Source organism: Anoplolepis gracilipes, chromosome 16 (assembly GCF_047496725.1).
Source record: "Anoplolepis gracilipes chromosome 16, ASM4749672v1, whole genome shotgun sequence".
Taxonomy (NCBI): Eukaryota; Metazoa; Arthropoda; class Insecta; order Hymenoptera; family Formicidae; genus Anoplolepis; species Anoplolepis gracilipes.
The window spans coordinates 2,400,400-2,425,698 of NC_132985.1; the positions used below are offsets into that span (position 1 = coordinate 2,400,400).

Below are 25,299 nucleotides of genomic sequence, written 5' to 3' on the forward strand. Positions count from 1 at the left end.
CGTGGTGCGATAGATTAGAGGGATTTTTGCTGAAAAGACGAAAAGCTACATACCACGACGATCACGTTGCAACATTCTCGCGAAGGGCGCGAGCAAATAGTGATGACATCCGTCGAATTTTTCTTTCGGCTTCCGCTCGCGATACGACTACTGTTTTCGAAAACAGAAATCGTGTTACACTTGACAGTTGGCAGGGAAAACTCTCTTACAATATATTAGAACCGATGTTGGAAAAAACGTCCGGTTTTGAATTAATACAAATTGCGAGATGCTTTCGGAACGCAGTGCGATTTGCGAAAATACTATGTATGTAAGTATTTGGTTCGTTACTGTTTCTAAAAGTGTGTAACGCATATTATACATTTTCATGTATTGTAGCTTGTAGCAAAAAATACTGCAATCTTGCAAATATAGAAATATTTAATTGTAAGAGATTCCAATAAGAATTCAGACACAATAAGAATTTTGAAATATGATTAATGGATAAAGAAATTTAAGTTTCTTTTGTCCTAATTTCAATTTTTAATTTCATGTATAGTCTGATCTGAGCCCTGCTTATAATTATTTAAATGCTTAATTTTCTTATTATTTTTCTTATTTTATCTCTGAGTTTTATATATATATAGAGCAATAAATTTGTAATAATGTATCAAAAGTATTAAAATTCTTTGACTATATAAGTATATGGACTGCTAGGCTGTATATCTTATAGCAAAAGTGAATGGAGTGTTCCTATTTGGTCACTCGCATTTTGCGCGCGAAATACAAATCAGCTACATTTTTTCAAATTCTTTTATATTATTTAATATTATTTATTATTATGCTATTATTTCACAAATTTTTTTTTTATTTTTCAAATTCTTTAATTCAAAGCTATATATACACATTACATAATGTAAATAATAATTATATAAACTCACTTATTATTATTAACGTTTATATTAATTATTAACTTTTGTAATATGATTGAAACGGATATAATTATTATAGTATTTAATTGTAAAAGCTACATTAAACTTTAAAGTGATATATATTTATATATATTAAATTTTATATTACATACCTAAAGAAGTTATCGTCTCATCCTTTTCATGACTTTTATAACGAGTAACGAGTGCTATTACACCTTTTCATAAAACAATCACAAAATTTATACCTATTATCTCCTTTAAATCACAAGCACAAACTATATCTAATTTTTAGTTCTTGGTCACTGATTGGTCACTCTTGGCGCTCTTATTTAACAACCAACCTGAACATAGCAACTATAGCAGTCTGTACTTATATAGTAAAAATTAAAATTATTCTAAAAATGAATATATATATATATATATATATATATATATATATATATATATATATATATACTTGTGCTGTTCTTTAGTATTCAAATTAGCATTTTGTCCGGAATAAAAAAATAACTAGAGCAAAATCAAGGAAAGAAATGAAATTGATGCCTCTCGAAAAACAACATGGCGTAGCCAATCACGTTTAATCTGTCCCTTTTCATTTCAATTTCAATTTTCAATAGGTGCATTTATATAGCATGAAAATCGCTCAGTAAAAATAACTGTTCGTAATTGGCATGCTTTTAAACTTTAGATAGACGTATGTACCAATCACGAACATTCGAACACTCAGCATGAGATTGTTGTATTCACTCAAAAAATTCCCAGTTCTTTCTCAAAATTTTACCTTACAGTTATTTCTCGCAGATACATCTATATTCCTCTGTAATCTTTTATAATTTTATCGCATGCCACAAAATAGGGTGATCGATAAAATATGTCGTATCCCCGAACAAACTCTGCACGAATACAACAGCATCCAGCATCTAATATCGACAGCAGCAGCGACGAGACTTTGCCAGACTCGCCCGACTCCGACCTGTCGGTTCTCTCGTGAACCGGTCTCTGGAGTCATTCTCGATTACTTCTTCTTGGGCGGCTTATTCGTGAAACTCGTCTGCGACCGTGATAATCACATCGTTCCTCCGGAAAATGAGTCTCTCAGGCAAGTCGTGAAGAAGACTCTGTATCTTCCCCAAGATAATGAGTAGATAAATACTTCGATGCCCGCGGCAGCAACGGTAACCAACGAAGACGACGTTGTACGGTGTCATACGGAGGATCGTACTCGAAAAATCCTCGCGAGAACTCCAACGACAGGAGTCATCGAGGAAGACGACGTTGTCGGGTACTCTCGGGATATCCACGGGATCTTTTCTATGTGCCTCCATCACGTGGACGCTCCACCACGTTGTTTCAGTACATCTGGGACTGCCGCGCGCTGCCCCCTTAATCATGGATGTTGATTGTCCGATCGTGAGTCTGAAGCGATCAAGTAGTGCGCCGATGATTAACGAGATTAGCAGCGCGACCATGTCCATCACCACGCCGTCTACATCATCGTCGAGGTACGTCTGGAGATTTTCTTTGTCCAAGAGGATGTTCCAGTTTGCACCCTAGAGTATAGCATGGTTGTTTATTGCTCCTGACTCAGGATAATGATACAAGAATCAGTCTTTAAAATTCAATTCCAAAGTCTAATACATGCTGTGTAGTTACAATAATGATTTTTATCATCCAGAATTGTTATTTGTGACTTTTATGAGCGGATAATTGAAATATTGCTTGCTCAAACTGCTTAACGATCTGTAAAAGTAGTAGCATTGCATGGAGCCTTAAATGAGAAAGCTACTCTTTTCCATATGCATATTCATATAGCAAGATAGTGTCATGTATATATTAATATACATGGGTACATTTATATAATGTTAGATTATTTCTCCCTTAGAAGCAAAACTGAAAGAAATATGAATTGTATAAAAATTTAAGAATATATAAGCATTATGTTTATTTTTATATTAAGAGTTTCTATAATACAAGTATAAGAAATTATATTCTAAAAAAATATAATAGTATATAATTTTCATTATAATTATTGGTAAGAATTTGTAATTATTTTAAATATTGATTAAAATATTACATATTAAAATATATAATTCTCTTTTTTTTTTTTATTAGCTACATTTAATAAATTTTCATTCATATTATACAAACGCATGACTTATGCAATGTTTGATGTAAATTAATTAAAATTTGAATTATGCTTATTTTTAAATATATTATAATTTAGTAAGAAAATCTTTGATAATATATGCCAATTCTGATATTTGTACAAATGTAACAGTAAACTGTCTTTAAACATTTCTTATTTTATTATTTACAGGGATGCTGTATCAACCTACAATGTATTTTCTAATTCTACACGCTCACGACGCTTCAGCACCAGTGTAAGATTATGTTACTTTATGTTCTTATATTTCATTAATCAATAATAACATAATTATTTGCTACTGATCAGGTATTATTTATATTTTCTTTCTTATTTCAACATCATTTGTTTTTTGTTTCATAAGATAAAATTAAATTAACATTGTAATTAATGAGAAAATCTGATTAATATGTGATATTTATTTTACAATATTATACACTATCTAATTTCAAAAAAATTAATTGATATTTTTATCTCAATATTTCTTTGTTTTTTTCTATTTTTAGAGTCCTGGTAATGTTCCTAGATTGACACCACGTGTGAGTCAATTAAGACAGGAAGAATGCGTAGACGTTGCTGGCCGAGAAGCTGCACACGAGAAGGAAATTCATAGTGCCATGCAAATATCACAATCATGGGAAGATCTCACCTTAGAGGCGGAAGGACTGTCATTCAAAGATTCAGAGCCTTCTACACAACAGCTTAATAAAACGGAACGACCAAAGAGGCCGTTAGATCCACTAAGTTTAAATCTTTCCATTATTGGCTCATCGCAGTGTTCTTCACCTTCGCCTACGAGATCAGGATTGCATCAAAGACCGTGTTATTCTCCTGTCATTCACATTTGGAAGAACAATTTGTCTCCTAGTCCTACGAGAAAAGCGTTTGCCACAAGGTAGATTATATTTTGCACATTGCAAATTTATTTCATTTAAGGCCGGTTGTTCTAAATTCTTAATAGATTTATTCGTCAACTAGCTAAATATTATATTTACTAGTTAAATTGTTATTAACAAAATGTAATTTTATTCGCTTTATTCAACCGAATAAAATTACCTCTTGGTAGTAACAATTTAATAGGTAAACTTTATCAATAGATAGAATAACAGTTACTGATATTTATCTAATAGGTGGTGATTGATAGGTACATCAAGTTAGAACTGGCTCTTAAAGTTGTTACTAGAAGATTATATATTATGGTCATTTGTAGCCTATCCTTAAAAAATATTAGTTATTATAACTTTCAGATTATTTTTTCATTTTTACATAATTATTTTTAATGAATATTATATCAAATAATAGGCGCAGCTTGAGTCCAATCGCGATAAGGCCAAGCTGTTTGGGACCAGTCAAAAGAAAGTTTGAATTAGATGAGGCTGGGATGGATCACAACTTGCAACCACCAGCAAAACGTACTTCTGGTTTACTGACATCAGTGGCATCCAGGTATACTTTTTATACCAATCCTTTTTTGCATTTTTCCTAAAATCACAATATGAGAGATTAATAAATTATGTTTTTCTTTTTTATAAAAAATATTTCAAATTTTTGTAAAAATTACAAGTTAAAATAGGAAAAAAGGAAATTAATTCATCAAATTTAACTTGTCAAGATCTTAAATTAATTAATTTACTGCATTAAACATATCTGGATTTGAACAATCGATTGTTTTCTAAATATCATAGAATGACGATTATATATGGCATAGTTTTATAATTCGTTAAATTTTCTAATCATTTCTCTTGTAGACTGGATGCACTGTCCAGCCCACTTCCAGGGACTATTAGTTCCGTCGGTACGCCTGAGTCGTTATCGAGCGCGGATTCACCTAGTTTTTCCTTCCGACCAGTGGACAGTCCGTCGCCGATTCGCGCAGCTCCAAACAGTGATAGCGATTCTCTATCAGATGCGAGTAATCAAAGTAAACCTACAGATCACATCCGTGTCGATCAGATCAATCAGGACAATCATAGGTGAACGCGAGGAACCGTTGTCGGATGTGTGAGAGCTTAGAGATTCGACGTGTCATATTGGTTATTTTTGACATATCGATGTAGGAAATATAGTACCTATGTCCTGCATACTGAATCCAAAGCTCGATTATCCTCCTATCGATCTTATCTGTTTAAAGTGACAAAAGCGTTCTCGTAATGGGACATGGATTGCTTGGAACTTTAGTGCAAGTGTGACGTATCTTAGAGGATAAGTACCTCTAATACGTTCTTCTTTTAATGTACGAGTTAGCGTAGCGCCAAGAGTGTTCTCCTCTCTTTATTATGCTAATTATATACATATCGACAGGAAGACGCTTCATGTGTCTCGTATCGTTCTATTAGATTTATTCCAGAGTGAAACATGCTCGTGCTATAAAATGGTTCATTCTGTTTTTTTTCTTTTTCTTTTTTTTTTTTTTTAAGTAGTGTACAATAATTCTATATATATGCGATAATTTCCTTCTCTCCCTTTATTCATCATCCCTTGTTTTGCTCTTTATCCTGTTCACCTCTATTCAACTTTTTAGCTTTTGTTATCTATTTGTAATGTTTGATAAATCATGTTTTAAACATTGGATAATTCTCTATCCAATGGGCTCTAATGAGCGTAATTTTTGTAATTTAAATTGTATTTGTTATAAACGATCAAAGTTGCATCTCGCGTTTAATGGCTCAGTAATATTGTATAGACAGAATTTAATTATATACAGGTGTTGATGCTTTTAATCTCTTTCTTATATTATTTTCACTGATATCATGGGACTTGAGTTTTGATTTTGCAAGAAAGAGTCCATGCACAATGTTGATCCTTAGACCTGCATTCTTAGCGCATATTTAACGTTAAATGCGATTATTAGTTTTGAAAATCTGTTCTTAAAAAAATATGTTAAAAGCGATAAAGATATATATATATATATATATATACGAGCATATATATATCTTTATATATATATATATATCTATATATATATATATATATATATATATCTTTATATATACATATATATATATATATATCTTTATATATATATATATATATATATATATATATATATATATATACACACATATAATGCAAGAATTTAAAATACATTTGACAATGAGAAGCAAAATTGAAAGATTAAAATGTTCTTTCTATCTTGCTTTTTAGATATAGTCTGAATTTTTTACAGAGAGATAATATATATACCTTGTAAAGAAACACCTTTTCTTTACAAGGTATATAGGGAAGATCAATAGTAATAGTAAAAAAATTTGTTAATATCACTCATTTTTCTTACTTTTCAATTGTCAATTTGCCAGAAGTTCTGTCAAATGTGAAATTCGAGTCCCAATGTGTATCGGATATTGTAATGTATGTACACACACACATACACATGCAATGTTCTTGTATTTTATGAGATGATCTTGTCCTACATATAAATAATAACAATAATATATAGATGCGCGTTTGTGTTAGATTTTTCGAAATAATATACAAATAACTTTCTCTTTTGATGCTTTTTTATGAATAATGATGTCACATGGATTTTGCAGGATGTTTTCTTTACTTTTCTTTACTTAAAAACCAAAGCATAAGTATTAAGTTTACTATTATAGTTAGTACTTCCCCCTCCTCCCGCTATTGCTCTTTTTCATCTTCGAGATGCGTGATTTCACACTGATTTGCGTGAAATCGATCAAACTTTTGTCTATATATTTCTGACAAAATATAATCTCAGAAATTATAACGCAACCTATTGTGCATGATCTTTAGATCCAACAGAGCATTCCATACTATTTCGATCGGAGGCGTTACTTTTGGAATATATATGTATTATATAAATATATATAAATAGAAAAATATCGATTATATTTATATATATTTATGTAGAGTTATATTTCAGGAGTAGCTTGACTGATAATGCTACGAGAATCTGACTGTGCCAGAAAATATTAGTAATATGCGCAGGAAGGATTGTATAGATCTTGTATGCGTTCTAGGATATATACTTTGAACTTCCTCTCGTCTGTTAATAAACTGATAATAGATTATATATTATTTATAATTTTAAGCAATGTAGCGTTAAAGATTTTTATTAAAAATTTGCGTTTGGATTCATGCTTTGATATAAAATGTCCTAATCGACTTTTAAAGATTTTAATATACTATTTTCAGGTTTTCGTGATTTCTCGTTTAGGATACGAATATCACGAATAGGAGGATTATTACGTAGGATGCATATTTTTAGGAAATTATAATGATCTGAAAATGTGAATGTAAAATGTCTTTGTGCATATACTGATTTTTTAATAGATTTTTCAAGATTTAATATATATATATATATATATATATATATATATATATATATATAATTCAGTATAGTATAGTTGTGTATACTGTATTATAAACCTCTAATAAGAAAAAGTAAATTTTTCAAAACATATGCTTCCTACATCTATAAAGACTGAAACTAATTTACACAGTGTATAATATACACACCACACACATACATATAAAACTTTTTCTCAAATACATATTTTAAATTTAATTCACACGATTGTGCTTCTTAGATATCTTTTGTAATGATATTTATGCAAAAAAAGGAATTAAAGTATCCTAACATAATTTTAAGATACACTTCACATTTTCACATAACTGATCTTTTATTATTTAAATTTTTTTTGGAACATGCTGTATAAAATTGGTAATGTATTTGAAGAATTATGATATATTATGAAGTAATATTTAATTATGAAATAATATTTATTAATTGTATAGGCATGTAAGTTCTATGTAAAATCTCGTTATGTTTTTTAATTTCATAGCTATTACAAACACAATCTTTTGTAAAAAATAAATACATTGTTTAAAGTAAAATCTGTTTTTTTTTTTTTTTTTTTTTTTTTAATTATTTCTGTGGTAAAATTTTACTTTTTAATAGGTATATATTGATTAACTAGTTTTTATTCCAGAAACAATAGCAGCTTCAGGACAAAGATTTAGAAAGTCAAATCAAATTTTCGCGCTAAAAACTTCATACAGATCAGCTGATTTTAGAACGTATTCACGGTTCATGGGTTGACTCGGGAATACTTGAGAAAAACAACTTGCAAACATAATCTGCATTGTCTGCGAAATGCGTAAAAGTGACATAAATTTTGTATCTTGTTTATTAATTTATTGTTGAATTTTTAATTTATTATGAATTGCGTGTACATTGCAATGAAATATATTGAATATATTTATACATATTGTGGCTTATGTAGGTTCATCTAAAAAACATAGACTAAAGTGGTATGTACTTTGTCTTTAAATTGTTTATTATAAGCTATAATGATAAATTAATAAAGAGTATTTTAAAAGAAAGGTGCAAAGGGAAAGAAATGTAGAAGCATTTATATATATAATGTGTAATTATATACAATTTTCAGTTTTCATGCAATTTTGTTTTCAAATTATATGTATTTAATTTCTTCAGATTAATATATTTCTACACATATATAATGAATAATATTTATTAAAAATATTTTTTTAATATTTTAACTTTACTTAATTTACGTGATAGTGATATCATTGTCCTCTTTTCTACCATGAGTTAAAATGCTTAAAACTTTAAGGGGTTAAGAGCAACAAAAGTCGTGAAACACTTATCATACTAATAAACATGATGATATGGAAATAGCTTTAGTTTCATAAGGAAATAAGACATACATCTTTATCTGGTTTTTCTTGGTATATGTTTTGTAGAAAATGGTGGATATAAAAAGTAATTCTCCTATTGTTGGAGAAAGTGACTCACATTATGAGTCAAGAATACGAGCAAATAGTTCTGGTACAGGAACCTCGACGCCGTCATCCTCTTCTGATTACATGACAGGAGCAGATGATAGCTCCGACAGTAAGGGAACTATTCCATTCAGCTTAAAATCAGTGGAGACTATGCTCTCATTATCCAAAGTATGTAAAATAATATATTTAAATAAAGTCCAATAATTGATAAGTTAATGTATATAAAAAGAAATTAATTTATTAAATATCTATTATAATTATTAATATTTATATATTTTTATAAATAAAAAATAAGACTTGTTTAATTGACATTATTTCATTATAAACGGAAAATGAAAGAATTAACATAAATTATTTTCTTGTTTAGGATGCTTCCGAGGAAGATCTTCAAGAGATGGTACAGAAGTGCAAGTTGATGGTGCTGGAAAGCGCCGAATGTTCAGACGAGCGTAAATGGCTTGTTCGACGGCTGATCGAATTACGTTTACGCGCGCAGGAATTGCGCGAGACCTCGGATGAGAATCTTTTTGAAACTTGTGTGATCCTTGGACATCATTTTGTGCCACAAAAATATCACATCACCACGTCTAGTCCAGTTTACTGTGATCATTGTAGCGGAGCAATTTGGGCAATGTTACAATCGTGGTATATGTGTAGTGGTAAATGTTTAACAATTTAGTATTTTAATTATGTTGAAACTAATCTTTCACTATCTAATTACAATATTTATATACATATATCAATTTAAAAGATGTTAATAGAGTTAATAGAATTAATAAATAACCGTGAATCTTATAATATGACGATTATGAAGACGCTATATTTTTCATTTCAGATTGCAAATTTAGTTGCCACTGGAAGTGTCTGAGCAATGTGTGTCGTGTTTGCGTGCATGTGGTCGCCAGTGAGGCCGGCGGTTACACCCATACAAAAGACATCTGTCCAGAACAAGGCCTTTCGAAACAGAGCTACCGTTGTGCGGAATGCAAAGTGAGAATAACATTTAGTAAGTATTTGATAACTTTAAATTATATGAGAGCCAGATCAATGTTTTTCTAATAATAGATAAAACAGACAGATGGCTATTGTTTATTTTATACGTTTGCTTATTACTTCGTTCACTGATAATTGCGCACGAGATATTCCGCGAGATAATAATAGTAAGTACATTATTGTCTTCTTGCAAGCTTTCTCAAAAGGATTATCGCTGTCTTGCTTCGGCAGTTCCTTTAAAAATACAGGTATTTGAGATATTAATATCTTTGCATTAACAATGTTATCATGTGCATATATGCATTATCACCTGTATGCAAGTTTTTTATAACTTTTCATTTTTCATGTTTTGTTTCAATTTTTTATCACACTCGATTATATTAGGAAAACTTTTGTAAAATTTACAGATATATAGTGACAAGAATTTTCTAAATCAACGATACATCAAGTATTTACATTTCCTATAAACATATCTGTTGAATTGCACAATATTTATAATTATGTATAATCTGCTAATAAAGAAATAACGGTTCTAGAGTCGGCGTGGGTGGAGCCGCGACTTTGTGATTATAGTGGTCTATATTACTGTCAGAGATGTCATTGGAACACAGCCATGGTTATTCCTGCAAGAGTGATCAGAAACTGGGACATGGAACCGCGTCTAGTGTCCCGTGCTGCGGCGCAGCTTCTTATGCTTTTGGAGGATCGTTCTGTATTACCATTGGAAGAATTAAACCCGAAACTCTTTACCCTGGTCCCGGATCTGTCCCTCGTTAAGGTGAAATTTAGTTACACCCTATTATGTGTGTATGATATATCTGAAATATATAAATTTAGATTAATAAAATTAACTTAGAAGTTGTTAGATAAAATATTAATTTTCAATTAGATGTATCTTTTTTTATTAAAATAAAACTCTGAAAGATTTAAATAATGTACTTGCATTATATATCAAACACATTAGTTATATTTCTATGCAACAAGTATGATAACTTAAATCTTAAAATATTTTAATTAATTTGATGAAAGCTGTGTGATAAGGAACTAATAAATTGATAATATTTATATAGCTGCAAAGATTAAATCAAATTTTAATTAATTGTAGCGAATGCGGGGAGAAATGCAGATGATGAAGAGATACTTAGTTCTATGCTTAAACGCTTGTACTCAAGGATTACCATGGAAAATCGGGCTGCGCACGCACATGATTGAGAATTCAGGTAACTATTCCATCAAGGATCTCGTCGATCTTCAGAGTGGCATTCTTCTGGACGAGCTCCGAGCCGCATATGATACAATGCATGCGCATATTACACAGCAGTGCGAACTCTGTAAAGCAAGGTGAGTATACAAGTGAAAAGGATACATTCCTTTCATATCGATCGAATTCAGTTTTTATGTCAAATTCATATGTTAAAGTCTTGTCATCAATTATTTTTGAATTTAATATATGAATGATATTTGTGGAATTTTTCTTTTTGTTATAGTCTTACAATAGGTATTTTAAAACTTCTGTATTTTCTGGTATCTTAAAAATTTTAATTTTAATTAGTGTTTATAAGAATATCGCGACCTTGACATGACTCAATCCTTATGTCAAATTCATTTATCAAAACTAATTATTAGAATACATGTAAAATTTCTTACACAAAGTGTGTTTTAAAATCTGCTTGTACAATAATGTTGATTTCATTTACTGTCTGTTTTTATCCAGAGTTTCTTTTATCATTGACTTATGTATATACAAATGTATACAATATCTCTAATTTAATTAGAATTGATTTAAGGAAATTTAAAAATGTTTTTTCAGGGGACACTTATGCGAGATATGCGGCAATGATGAGATTATTTATCCGTGGGATGCGAGTTCGATTATCTGTTTGCAATGTTCGGCGGTGTATCATCGCGTTTGTTGGGCCAAACGCAACCACTGCTGTCCACGTTGCGCACGTTTGCAAAAACGTCGCGCTTTACAGGGACAAGATACTGCCGAAGACTGTGATACAGACGAAACCGCAAAAGACTCTTGAATGAGAATATCATGAAATACTACGAAATATTATAAAATATTATTTATATAATTATATAATGATTCATACTTTGTACCTGTTATTTTTTAAGCAGATCGAAGCAATTTCAGGTTGTCATTTTTATATAGGTACATATCCTGCATATATCCACTTGGTTATGGTTATATAGCTGAACTATAGATATTGTACCTGTATATATTAAGAGTTGTATAATATAACATCTAATTGCGCTAATAAGTGATTTTGTAACGCGCGGTCTAATTACTAAGGTTATCAAGTAAATGTTTATTTATATTTATCGCATCTTTTAGCCGATATATATTCGTTGTATCTTTTTAATAATCAAATAAATATACGAAGTACCAGAAATATATTTTACGTACACAAATAGCATAGCTGTTCATTACACGTTGCTGATTAATTGTGATATTACATTTCTATTTTCTGTGTGTGTGAGTGTATATGTGTGTGTGTGTGCAGAGAAGAATGCTGATAATAAATTACTCGCATTGTACAAATGCGTATTATTTTATATCGCATAATAATCTAAAAATCTAAAGGATAAACGAAAGGAAAGATAAGAATATTATGTATAATATTATATATAATATCTATAAATTCCTTAATTGATAATTCTTAACATTTGCACAAGTGTTAAATAACAATATTTGACTTTCACGGTGAATTCTACATCTGGTTTCGTTTGACAGAAGATGTACTGGCGGTATTTAAGTGAAATGTCAAGTTGCTGGAATCAATTCTTGTCATCATTCAGTCCTAGCGAGGTAAGTGAATGCGACGTGCGTCACTACAATGTGTAACTTTTCAAATAGATTAAATATCGAGAAGATACTCTTCAAGACGGCAAGTCTCTTAAGAGTCTCGAAGAATCTTCTCAAAACTTACTAATCTATTTGACGAAGAATTTATTTTATTTACAATTAGATAAATTTCGTTATATGTATTATTATTAGTTTCGTATTTTTTATTTTTTTTGTATATTAAATTTTTTTTGTATATTAAAGCATTTTGATACAAAATTGATATATTTTGTTTTTTTTCAATTTTTTAAAATATTTTATATTATTTTTTAAAATTTTGTGTATTATATATAGCTTCTATGTCAAGTATATTTTTAATAATAATAAAAATATAATTATTAATAATCGTTTATTAATAATTATATATATATAATCACGACAAACTATTAGTTATTTATATATTGTAAAAAATATTTTGTTTTTCCGCTTCTTGCAAATGAAATTAGTTCAAACATTACGTTGCATATTAATTACTTATATTTAAAATATTGTTCAAATATCTTTACATTTTGCTAATTTATATATTTTTTATTTTCAATATACATACATATATATATCATCAAAAATTAAAAGAAGACTCCATGCACTCTATTGTAAAAAAATTTATTTCAAATACTTGTACATGTACCATTTGTGATTAAGATTATGATCTATAATCTAATCATAGATCATTTCTATGATTATAGATGATTTACTATTACTTGTATTGTAATGTATATAAGATGAAACAAGAAACGACAGAATTCAATATTTTTTATCTTTAAATTAATTTTTCTCCAATTTATTATTTACTTGTAATATAGCAACCAATGCATCGCATTTATTAAGATGATTTTTTATCTTGTCGTTTATTTTATCTTAGGTGAATAGATAGCACGATGTCACATATCTATTTGTTTATATTTTTCCTCGGCATTACTGTTCGATTCGGTGATTGTGGAAATAATGGCCTTTACGGAGATGATATAGACTGTACAACCGAGAGTACACCTGGTTCCGAGAAAACTCATCTATCATTTCCTGAAAGGACAGCTAAACGGCTGAGACTACCCTTCGATTATCTAGAAAATTTGATCAGGGGGAAGAAGAAGATGGCGCAAATAATATCCTACAACAGCGAAGAAAGTAGCGAAGAAGTTAACATATATACTTTTCCAGGTAACTCAACCATTTGATAATCCAAAAAAGTTTACAGAAAAGAATTGCAATGCTAAAAACAATCATTTTAAGAGAAAAGAAACCTATTTTTCTCATAGCACATTTTATAAAAAATACATATATATTTTATTAAATATTTATGCATACAAAAATATAGAACATCTTGTAAAATATTTTGGATTATCGAATCTATTTTCAGTACATATTTCAACTATATCTCTTTGACAAAGAAAATATTCCTTGAATTTATTTTGTGTATTAAAAATATTCTTATAACACGCAATGAGAATATTACCTGAAAATGTAATAATTTCACGATATTTTTATGTGAAATCTTCCATTTCCTATTTTCATTTCTATTATTTATTAACAAATACTAGAAATAAAATGGAAAAAGAAAAATTGGACTATTCGTTGCACTTTTATATGAATATAGTACAGATATAGTTTTATTGAAGTTATATATATATATATATATATATATCTGTAATATTAAAATGCGTTTTTTATTATTTTAAACTTATCTAAAAATACAATGCTATAATTATTAAAATTAGTAAAACAGTATATTAAATATGTATATTATTTTATAAAAATAATATACATATTTAAAGAGAAAAGATAGATATGTTAAGCAATATGCAGAATGCAGTATAAAAATATCAATTTTACAGACTGAATTGTAAAGCTAAATAACGTGTAAAGTACGAAAATTTTTTTTACAGAATTTAATTATAAAATATTAGAAAGCCTTCACTTTGGCGATCTTATAAAATTTAATTTAAAACGTATTTCTTATCACAGAGAGAAAAACATTAAGTATTTATTGAAATAGATAGTTACAGAATAAATGGAGACACAATTTTTATATATTTGAAACAAGAATTAATTTTAAAATGTTTAAAAATAAATTCTTCACATGCTTTTTCATGATAATTAATAGCTCTATAATTAAAATTATAGTTAATAATTCTATAATGAAAATAATGATATAGTGAAAGGTTAGAAATAAAAAATAAAACATTTATTGCAAATTACGAAATATTTATATACAGGCATCCATCTTCAAAATTTACATTATTTAAATTTATATTAACTGTGTTGGATCAATTATATACAGATAAATGAACATTTTGTATGTAGAATTAATTAAATTTACCTTAAAGTCAAGAATATTGACTCATATGATACGATTAAAATTATTTTAATTTGTTCGATCAAATTGTATTGCTATCTCCACAGGTGTATTTATTACCTTCCCAGTGAGAAAGAACTTATCGAGTCGACATCGAATTGACGTCGAATTGATGTAAATCGCATCGATTCGATATCAAATTGATGTCGATTTGATGGTCATTTCTCACTGGGTTGTAAACATTGTAATGTTAATACGAACATTTATCATTATTGCTACAGTACAGTGCATACAAATTGATTGTCAACTTAATTAAAATTTTTACGTGAATAATTCCAACAGAGACAGAATTATTTTTCGTAATGACATACAGAATATGCAATACAAATTCGCTTTTCTTTCACCATATTTGCTATTACTAGCTCATTAATTTCTGATTTCTATAGATAAATTTAATCAACGAAAAGTTCATGTGTTTAATTATTTGTATATAATCAACTTGTAAAAACAAGTTATAAAGAGGGATAGAAAAAGAAAGAGAGAGAAGGAAAGGACAAGTGTTCGTATTTCGTAATTTGCAAATAAATGCCAAGTCTTGTATTTTAATAACTTGTTAATAATAGATAAAGAAATAATTATGTATTTTATTTGCGCTAAAATGCAAACTTTTACCGAGAGCTGAAAATGCTTATAAAATATAAAAAAATATTAAAATTAAATTATTCTAACATTCTAAACAAAATAGTAATTAATTTGTACATGTAGAATTTTAATATTTATATATTTATTATATAGAATAAACATTAATTACAAAAAAATTTTAAACGTGCTTTAAGAGACACATTTTGATCGTTGCAAACATTGAAAAGGAGTGATTCTATTGCAAGTTATTGCAAAGACTTGGAAAATTGAACGATATAATAATAAAAATTGTTGGATCGAATAATCGGTTGCTGATATGCATGATGTTAAAATTTTATTTTAACAAATTTTTTCCTTTTTTTTGTATGGGATAAGAACTGCCGTAAATACAAATAAAAACGTGTGTAAAGTCAAACCATATAACTTCCGCAATTTTTTCTGTAAAGAAATGTTGAACTAAATGCAGTTTATTTTAAATTTATTAATTTTTTTCTTACTACCACGATGATTTATAAATTTGTAGATACTTTTTAGAGAAATTACGATGAATAAGCTACATAAAGCTTATTTCTTTTTATCAGTTGCATATATAATATTTTCTGCAATATCGATAATTTGATTGCAACTTTCTTGCCTCATCTGCATTACAAATTTATCATGATAAAAATATATAGTGAAATGTACAGTGAAACATATTTTTGAATCCGATAGAAAAGGATCAATTATGTTACTATATTATTGACTGGATTTTTTAATCATTTTTTTTATTTTGCTATGATGATACCTATATATTAGGAACAGTCTGGTGTGGCGATGGAGATAATGCCAAAGATGAGAATGACCTCGGCCGTTTCAAACATACGGATACCTGTTGCAGGGTGCACGATAATTGCAACAGCAATATCTTGGTCGGTGAAACGAAGGGTAATCTCAAGAACAATGGTCTTTTTACGAGGTAATTAAACGAACGAAATAATTTGAATTTAATTACCTTCAACACTTGTATTGAACATTCATATTTAACATCATCTGAAAGAGATATTATATAACTTTGCCTATGTATGATATGTACATATACATCTACTAGCATATGCAAATCTTGTTATCAATTCATTATATTTTACATATTATCTTTTTTCATGAAATAATAGACCTTTTTGATTGACATTAATTTTAATTAATAATATTAATTAATAATTTTTCGTTAATTTCTTTTTTGTAAATTTTTTGACAACAGATCAGCTTGCACTTGCGATAATGCGTTCTTTGATTGTTTGAAGAACGTTTCAAGCCCAATTTCTAAAGGTATCGGAACAACGTATTTCGATATATTGAGACCGCAGTGTTTCGAATGTATATGTCCGACAGCTGATTGCCAGTAAGATAAATTAGAAAGATAAATAATATTAATAATAATAATGGAAATAATCTCTCGTAGAATATATTACGATGCTTATTTCGATTTTTTTTTGTTTGCATTAGATATAAATTCGAACTGAAAGTTTTATATAAAAACAACAATTTTTCAGGATTGGCAATGTCACGGATTGCAATAATCAGTGCACAAAGTACAGATGGGTTGACAGTCGCAAGTTTTAGTTAATCATAACAAGATATTAGCATTTAGCAAAACATAGGAAGGTCCTTGTAACTATTTAATTGTGTACATAAGATTTTTAAGAATGTAAGCTTCAGCAAACTTTTGCAATTCATTACTCTTGAACAGTTCGTTATTCATAACAACCACAGATTTTTCTCTTAAGAGCTTTTTCATGTAGATTATATTTTTTTAAATTTATGATTCTTTAAATATGTATTAGTTTTAACCAGTGTTAACCAGACTTGATCAGTTTTAAATAACGAATAAAATTGACAAGAGAAATTGACTAATATTTAGAAGAACGCTATTGTACAAGCTTTACTCTAAAGCTATATACATTTTATTATGTTACATCTTACGCGGTATCGTAATACGCATAAGTATATAATATTAATAAAACAATTTTATGGGATCGCAATGAATTATCTATATTTACGTTTTTTATATCCTACTTTTTAAATCATTTATTGAATCCTTTAATGACGCTAATCATATATTTAATTTAGGATGGTTATATGATTTAGTAATAGTAATTGCATAATGGCATTATATAATTGCTAAATACTATATAATATAATTTTTTGCACATATTGCTAACAATTATTTAATGATCAATAGCTTGTAAAAAGTTATATTAAAATATATTTTTGGATAATAATATTGGACTATCGTTCAACAAATTTCGATTACATTTTTCGGCGGTACACCTCTTTTAATTACATGCGGAATTGTTTTTGGAACCATACTGAAAAAATTAAGAAACATATATACATTCAAAAATAATAGAAATAAACTGAAAAATAAAACTGAACTAGAAAATGAAGTATGTGATATTAACACAGATTTATTATATTTTATTATTCTTAAAACTTACGTGATGCAGTCAATAATCGGACACACGGACAAACAAAGTGTACATCCGGTGCAATCGTCCGTTACTTTAGGGATGTGTGTGTCAGGATCGAAAGTAATCGCCTGATATCCGGAATCTGAGCAAGCCATATAACATTTTCCACAATTTATACACATATCCTGAAAAGCGAAGCAATTATGTAGAAGCGTGAGATAGATCTTAATATAGATGAATTATTACACTGTATCATTTTACGTACATCATCGATCAAAGCAATTACTTGTTTCTTGTTATCCAATTCTTTGTAACTGCTAATATGTACTAATGCTTTGCCGATTACATCCTTGACAGTAGGTATCGGTGCGATTGGTTTTGGAGCGGGTCTCGTTACCGTCATAACTTCATCCAAAGGACTCGAATTAGCTTTTAATTCAGCTATCTTTTGTTCGCGCAGTTTTTGGTATACGCCAAAATATGGTACATTCTACAAAAAAAAAGATTAAAGTATTGTAAGATATACAAGCGCTTTTAATGTAAATTATTAATTTTATCGTTACATATAGACTCTATTTAATTAATTTATATTTGACTTATATTAATATTTAATTGATTATAATTAATATTTGATTAATTTTGTTTTTACTTACGTTAAAATTTGTCAAGAAATTAACGAATAATTGATAATATTTACTTTGCCAAGAGCATGTTGCAGGGAAACAGGCTTGCCTTTCTGATGCTTAAATGTCGGTGGACTCTGACCATCCCAATCCTTTACTTGTGCCAGACTCTTCAAGTATAATAATGCTTTTAACCCGGTCACGTAGTCATCTATCACGGTGAAGTCTTGATTTTGAATGGCACTGCAAATCTATGAATTAAATATTTGATTACAATATTATATATGATGCAATATTTAAAACGAAAAAAATTATATTTTATTACGATTAATTATCGAGAATTCTCTTGATATTTAAATTTGTAATTTCAATTTAGTTTGAAATTTATATCAAATTTTTTCAGATTCTTTTTATACCAAAATATATTCTTCCCGATAATTTTGACGAATTATCAATGAAAGTTTTATTACTATTAAATTTTCCATTATTCTTTTTTACCATCTACTCTCTTAATTAATTCTTCTCTTGCGTTGCTCTAATATTTCCTACACTAATTATTTTAAGTTGATAAGAGAGTAGTGGAAGACAATGAAGAATAAAGAGAAAAAAGCCGGGAATATTTGTTACTATATTACTTGGACAACCGATGCACCGCAATGCAAAAACTGTAGAGCGACGTCGGCCGAGTCGACGCCACCGGCACCGAGTATTGCAAACCCTGGAAGATATTTGGAAATCGTCGAGATGACTCTCAAAGCTTGAGGTCGGGTAGCATTTCCGGATATCCCACCGTACGTCGTTAACTTATTGAGACCTACCGCTGGCCATGGGGTCGCATCAGCGGAAAGTCCCATTAATCCTGATACCGTGTTAATGGCAGTAACGCCGTCGGCTTTGCCTGCCATCAAGTATTAATTATTAACGGAATTAATTATTAAAACTTTTGACATATGATTTTTTATAAAAATTTGAAACTGAAAGTTTTGTAGTCGTATAAAATTGCTTTAAATATTTTGATATTATTATGAGAAAATAAAATATTTGAATAATTGTAATATACTTATTGTATTATTATAATAACATAATTATTGTTTCTGCAACGCTACGATTTATTTTATTTTTTAATACAATATACACATATCGATATAACTTTATATAAATTCCAGGCTAATTTGTATTACCTTCATAAGCTGCCTTGGCGATGGAAAGAATATCGGTGATGTTCGGTGTCAATTTTATGAAGAACGGTATCTTGACAGCTTCGCGAACCCATCTGGAGATGTTTCTAACTAATTCGGGATTCTGGAAAAAATCAGTTTTATTTTTTATCCGGTTCATACTTCAAGCCTGGAAAAAAAACAAACACACACAAACCTGTCCACAAGCCAGGCCCATACCGGACTCGCCCATACCATGAGGACATGACAGATTTAATTCCAAGCCGTCAGAACCAGCTGCTTCCGCTTTTTTCGCCAGTTCCGTCCAATCGGCTCTGTTATACGTGCACATAATGCTCGCGATGACAATCTATGCAAAAATATATAATATACTCTGATAAATAAAATGTTTGTAAAACATAAATAATTTAGTTAAGATTATTCTAATTTTATTATTATAATTCTATTAAATTAAAATTGTAAATCCAGCAAACAGCTAAATAAGTATATACCTTTGAAGGAAAATCTTGTTTCAGTTCTGTGATACTGCGGCACCAATAATCAGCGGTTTTCTCGGATATCAGTTCGATATTCAAGAAGCTACTCTGCTCGGGTCCATAATGATGACGAGACGTTGTGCCTTTAATGATGCGCGGTGACACGTTGGTGATAAGATCCTGAGAAGAAATATGAAAAACACAAAATTAGAATTAAAATATACATATCGTTTGTAACTTGATTATTGTCTGATAAAAATACCTTATCTAAAGCGAAGGTTTTTGTGACAGCGAAGGCCCAGCCGGCTTCGAAAGCACGTCGAATCATCGCGCTGGTGGTGCAAGGTGGCGCGGAAGCCAGACCGAAAGGATTCTCGAATTTTAGCCCGCACATTTCAATACTTAAATCAACGTCATCGATAGCAGTGTGAAACTTTGGTAATTGTGGAGTTTCCGGCACCGTCAAACCATAAGATTCCTACGTGGACATCAAAAATGCAATCAAGCTCGGATAAATCACTTCGATGGATTTTTCAAAAAATATGAAATAAAAATTTAGGCAAATAAAATTTTATTTTTTGTAAATTTATCAAAATAGAATAATTGTTTTTATTATTTTAAATTATTGTTATACAATATTATTACATTAATAATAGTAATAGAACTATGTTTATTTAGAATTTAATTAAAAAATCCATGCTTTTGCGTGGGTATTTCTTAAAAATATTTAGATTTATAATTGATAAAAAGAGATATTGTGTTAACTAATATACCTGTATGTATTTGTGAATATACCACGCGGCTGTCTTTCCGTCATTCACGGATTCTACAGTTGTTTGAGCAATACCAGCAAGATCTCCTCCGCAGAACACACCTGATACCGAGGTCATCATGGTGTTTTCGTCAATTTCCGGCAAATTCCACCTGTTCATCTTAATTGGCGCCATGGCATTCTTCACTGTTTTTTATCATAGAGATAATTTTTCTTTATTTGTTAATTTGTAATTTTTTGCTTTTCTTTATTTTGGTGATATTGACTTGTTATTATTTTTATACACTAATAACTTAAATTTTTCTGATATCAAATTGATATTCTAGCAGAAACATAATATTATTACTCACCAGTAGGACTGTATAATCCTGAACCGAAAGCTGAAATGACAAAGTCCGCTTTTAAAACGACCTTTTGTTCTTCATCTTCTGTCCATTCACCTCTCTCGTTTTGTTCGGTTCTGCAAAATTCGATCGCGAAAATTCTTCCATTGCGAAGAATGACTCGTTTCGGCGATTGGAAAGGTATAAATTCACACTTTTCTTCCTTTGCCAGATCCATCTGAGAACAATTTTAAAGTCTCAAATTTTATAAAATATTTACTTGCTGAATTCTATTAAGCTCTTAAAAAATAAAAATTTTTAAATTATAGCTTTTATCTTTTCAGATTAGAAGTCAAATGGTTGTGGCGAGAGGATTACCTCTTCTGGAACAGCTCGTACGTTGGTGAAGCCTTTCCGAAAGACGACAAAGACCTTTCTGGCTCCGCACCGAAGAGCGGAAGTGGCGCAATCGAAAGCTGTATCTCCTGCACCCAGGACGATTACGTTGCCGCAAAGAGACGGAAGCTCCTGGTTGCTCTTACAAGCGCACATTCCCGGTTTGCTACCTTTCGCGACAGCGGGCAAGAAGCTCTTCGAGGTGAAAAAGCCCATCTCTAATGTGAGATTTTCGAATATCGGTACATTCTTTGGCTCGGGTAATCCGATTCCTAAGAAGATTGCTTTATATCCAGCATCTTGAAGAGTCTGAAACATTTTTATTTATAATTGATTTGTCGAAATTAACTGTAAACTTTTAGAATTGGAAATTAAAGGAGGAATTATATTGATAAAGACTTAAAAAATATAACAGATAGATAATGAAATCTTCAAATTAATTTACCTGTATCGTTAAATCATTTTCGGATAGTGATCTTCCTAATTCGACCTTCACTCCTAGATCCTTGACGAGATCCACTTCGAAATTGACAACGTCATACGGAAGTCTATATTGCGGTATTTCGGAGGAACTTAATCCGCCTATATACTTTTCTTTCTCGAAGATCGTAATATCATCATATCCAAAGCGGGCGAGAAATGTCGCGCATGAGAGAGAAGCTGGTCCACACCCGAGCAGGGCGATCTTCGTGTTTGCATGAGGTACTGTTTGATTAGGTATTCTGATTTGAGAAATATTCATCTGCTTGAAAACCTGAAAAAATATATAAACGTATATTTTATGCTGCTATATATTTTCAGTTAAAAATTAAAAAGATATTAAATCAAATTTCCAGAGTACAAAATAATTTTGCCGAATATTTATTTGTTATATATATTTTAATTAAAATGTGTTATAAGCATTAATAAATTATTTCCATGTTTATTGCATATATTGCATACATCCATTGCGAAATGTTGAAGGCCGCCGATGTTGATGGGTCCCTCCTCGGTCGCGTAAAGATTGCATCCACCCACGCAAAGGTCGCTAGTCGGGCAAACCATGCCGCAGGTAAGACCAAGAGGATTGTCTGATAGGATCGCTTTGGCTGCGCCATAGTAATTCTTGTTGGAGATGGAAGTGATGAAAGATTTGATGTCTAATTGTGTAGGGCAAGATTTTTGACAAGGTGCATCAGCGCACTTCAAACAACGCGCAGCTTCTCTCAATGCTCCGCGTTCGCTCAAAGTTGTATGCTTGATATCGTCGAAATTTTTGGTCAAAGGCACGCAACTCTGAAGAAAAAAAACTAAGCTAAAGAAATCGAGAGAAAAGAGAAATTTGGAAATCAATGAAATATTCTTATCAATATACATAATATTTTACAAATTTAAAAATCGTAAAAAATATATAAGTATATTTTATAGTAGATATTTTACAGTGAGAATTTGGAATTTAGAATTTAAGAAAAAAAAATGTTTAACATTTCCTTATATACTTGAATATGAGAATTTTCTTTTTCGTTATACAAATTTTTATTATATACTTACGAATTGTAAACGAGGATCGACATTAACATAATATTTTATCAGTTTCAATTTTATCAGTTTAATTAACTCTTTATATTAAAAATAGCTACAATAAAGTTTTCTTACTTCAGATAACAAAGATAACAAGAAAATGCAATTTTATTTAGATCTTATAAATTCCAGCTATTTTATTAAATTAATTTGTAAATTTATTTTTTGTTATATTTTCTACTACAATTACCTAATAGCTTTTGTCATTTAGTAATTAAAGAGTACAATAAATATTTAATGAAGTAATAATAGTTACTATAATGATATAAGAAAATGTATAACAAGATTGCAATCTTATCAGTGGATTGTTGTTTTGCGAATCCATCTTCAAAACGTTATGTAACACTTTTGATAATATATTGCCAAAAATTATTTGCATAAAAACTTTATCAAAATCAAAATGTTTATTTCTTAATATAATATATCTAATATTAAAAATATATATAATATTTATTATATTTATTATATATTATAATAAAATCTAATTTTTTGTCTTTCTAATTTAGATTTTTTAAATTATTTTATCTCTCAAAACATACAGAAAGTCTAGAATATAGATATATTTTATTTGTATTCTATGATATTAATCAAAGAATATAATAAGATATAAAATGTATGATATAAATTGTATATATTATACATATATACATAATTTACACCGTTATCTGAAGCGAGCTTACGAAAATAACTTTTTATTAATTGTATCAAAATAATTGATTCAATTTAAACGACTTACATCACATTTCTCATGAATGTTTCTTTTCCAGTGCTGCTTGTTCTGTTTGGTCAACGCCGATGGCACAAAATTTGCATAATATTTAGACTTTGGATTAATGCTCAATATATTCTAAAAAATAATTCCCTTAGTCAATCATAGAAACAAGATATCAATGTGTTATCATATCTTCCATCAATATTATAATATAGTTCTATGTCAAAAGATAAGTAAAACAACGTTTGAAAGATATCTTTGAAGAATAAAAATAATAATTGTATTTATAAAAATAATAATTATAGAACAATGTCATATTTACATAGATACATAAAAATCTTTATAAAATCTTTATGTAAAAAAAATACATAAAGAAAAATATATATAAATGTAGAAAAAAGATAAAGTAAAAAGTAAAATAAAAATAAGAATGTAATTGTTTTAGTAGAAAACAGAAAATTACGCATTCTAATTGATAATATTACGTTATATTATATGTTGTAATAAATAAATAAATGTGTGAATATAATATAATCAATAATAAATCAATAAATATATATCAATATTATAAATGAAAAGACTAATTTGTGAAAAAATAAATTTTTTTTTAAAGCAGAATTTTTTCCGAAGACTTAAAAGAATTTTGATATTGATCTGATAACATCTTAATTATTTACAGCTTTAGATATCTTTACAACGTTTTTACAATTTTAGGCTTTAGAATTAATTAAAAATCTAGAATAATAGACATTAGGAAATGTCTTACATTATCATTACTCACGTCAAGTATACTTACTTCGATATCAGGAACATCTTTACTCAACACAACCGACGATAGCGATGCCATTTTTCGAAGCACATACGCACTATGGAATTTTATGTAATAACTTTATGCAACGTATCGCGACAGCAGAAAAACCGGTATAAAGATCTGAATTGCGATATAGAATTGTAAAGTGACAGGTAGCTGAAGCAACTCGCCTCGAGTTTACCTGCTCTAAATATTAAGATTCTTGGTCACGCGACAGTTCACTTTAACATGTTCGTTTATATTGACACTGTTCAGCTGTGCTGAGTTTGATGAGTCACTCTGCCGCCCCTGACCCCTCACTATACTACACAAATTATGATACTGTGAATATATATATATATATATATATATATATATATATATATAAAATTTGTATTGAATATCTTGAGAACTTAATTT

At 29.2% G+C, this 25,299-nt stretch overlaps 4 protein-coding genes across 7 annotated transcripts; 3 read left to right on the top strand and 1 right to left on the bottom strand.

Annotated features, from left to right (window-relative positions):
* Positions 1-50: 50 nt before the first annotated feature.
* Positions 51-5,973, top strand: LOC140674530 (P2R1A-PPP2R2A-interacting phosphatase regulator 1). Of its 2 annotated transcripts, none has more exons than XM_072908120.1 (6): positions 51-310; positions 1,771-2,416; positions 3,232-3,295; positions 3,564-3,952; positions 4,360-4,503; positions 4,806-5,973. In XM_072908120.1, the coding sequence occupies exons 2-6, from the start codon at positions 2,304-2,306 to the stop codon at positions 5,032-5,034; spliced, it is 939 nt and encodes a 312-aa protein (XP_072764221.1). In that variant the 5' UTR covers positions 51-310; positions 1,771-2,303; the 3' UTR covers positions 5,035-5,973. The 2 variants fall into 2 exon arrangements, with proteins under 2 accessions (XP_072764221.1, XP_072764222.1); XM_072908121.1 differs by having other exon boundaries at positions 51-306.
* Positions 5,974-8,059: 2,086 nt separating this feature from the next.
* Positions 8,060-12,191, top strand: Def8 (differentially expressed in FDCP 8 homolog). Of its 3 annotated transcripts, none has more exons than XM_072908680.1 (8): positions 8,060-8,328; positions 8,782-8,991; positions 9,191-9,482; positions 9,659-9,829; positions 10,011-10,064; positions 10,353-10,594; positions 10,922-11,157; positions 11,627-12,190. In XM_072908680.1, the coding sequence occupies exons 2-8, from the start codon at positions 8,785-8,787 to the stop codon at positions 11,844-11,846; spliced, it is 1,422 nt and encodes a 473-aa protein (XP_072764781.1). In that variant the 5' UTR covers positions 8,060-8,328; positions 8,782-8,784; the 3' UTR covers positions 11,847-12,190. The 3 variants fall into 3 exon arrangements, with proteins under 3 accessions (XP_072764781.1, XP_072764782.1, XP_072764783.1); XM_072908681.1 differs by having other exon boundaries at positions 8,082-8,174; positions 11,627-12,191; XM_072908682.1 differs by lacking the exon at positions 10,011-10,064 and having other exon boundaries at positions 8,086-8,328; positions 11,627-12,185.
* A 208-nt stretch (positions 12,192-12,399) lies between these two features.
* On the top strand, positions 12,400-17,247 carry LOC140674836 (phospholipase A2-like). Its single transcript, XM_072908688.1, has 5 exons — positions 12,400-12,631; positions 13,530-13,825; positions 16,398-16,557; positions 16,840-16,980; positions 17,132-17,247. The coding sequence occupies exons 2-5, from the start codon at positions 13,546-13,548 to the stop codon at positions 17,199-17,201; spliced, it is 651 nt and encodes a 216-aa protein (XP_072764789.1). The 5' UTR covers positions 12,400-12,631; positions 13,530-13,545; the 3' UTR covers positions 17,202-17,247.
* On the bottom strand, positions 16,579-25,208 carry Su(r) (dihydropyrimidine dehydrogenase su(r)). The gene is made up of 16 exons (XM_072908679.1): positions 24,886-25,208; positions 24,114-24,224; positions 22,760-23,092; positions 22,263-22,571; positions 21,800-22,126; positions 21,449-21,659; positions 21,100-21,284; positions 20,589-20,804; positions 20,342-20,506; positions 20,047-20,199; positions 19,854-19,974; positions 19,308-19,570; positions 18,747-18,923; positions 18,315-18,539; positions 18,077-18,234; positions 16,579-17,947 (listed from the first exon to the last, which is right to left on the bottom strand). Exons 1-16 carry the CDS (start codon positions 24,934-24,936, stop codon positions 17,875-17,877), a joined length of 3,078 nt encoding a protein of 1,025 aa, XP_072764780.1. The 5' UTR covers positions 24,937-25,208; the 3' UTR covers positions 16,579-17,874.
* Between the last annotated feature and the right edge of the window lie 91 nt (positions 25,209-25,299).

What these genes read in the sequence shown, in the direction of transcription:
- Def8 (XM_072908680.1), top strand. Translation starts at nt 8,785, where the DNA reads ATGGTGGATATAAAAAGTAATTCTCCTATTGTTGGAGAAAGTGACTCA. An exon ending in CAAAGTGAGAATAACATTTA is followed by an intron (nt 9,830 to 10,010) that starts GTAAGTATTTGA and finishes TCTTCTTGCAAG; the next exon opens with CTTTCTCAAAAGGATTATCG. An exon ending in CGGATCTGTCCCTCGTTAAG is followed by an intron (nt 10,595 to 10,921) that starts GTGAAATTTAGT and finishes AATTAATTGTAG; the next exon opens with CGAATGCGGGGAGAAATGCA.
- LOC140674530 (XM_072908120.1), top strand. Translation starts at nt 2,304, where the DNA reads ATGGATGTTGATTGTCCGATCGTGAGTCTGAAGCGATCAAGTAGTGCG. An exon ending in AGAAAAGCGTTTGCCACAAG is followed by an intron (nt 3,953 to 4,359) that starts GTAGATTATATT and finishes ATCAAATAATAG; the next exon opens with GCGCAGCTTGAGTCCAATCG. An exon ending in CTGACATCAGTGGCATCCAG is followed by an intron (nt 4,504 to 4,805) that starts GTATACTTTTTA and finishes TTTCTCTTGTAG; the next exon opens with ACTGGATGCACTGTCCAGCC.
- LOC140674836 (XM_072908688.1), top strand. Translation starts at nt 13,546, where the DNA reads ATGTCACATATCTATTTGTTTATATTTTTCCTCGGCATTACTGTTCGA. An exon ending in AACAATGGTCTTTTTACGAG is followed by an intron (nt 16,558 to 16,839) that starts GTAATTAAACGA and finishes TTTTGACAACAG; the next exon opens with ATCAGCTTGCACTTGCGATA. An exon ending in TGTCCGACAGCTGATTGCCA is followed by an intron (nt 16,981 to 17,131) that starts GTAAGATAAATT and finishes ACAATTTTTCAG; the next exon opens with GATTGGCAATGTCACGGATT.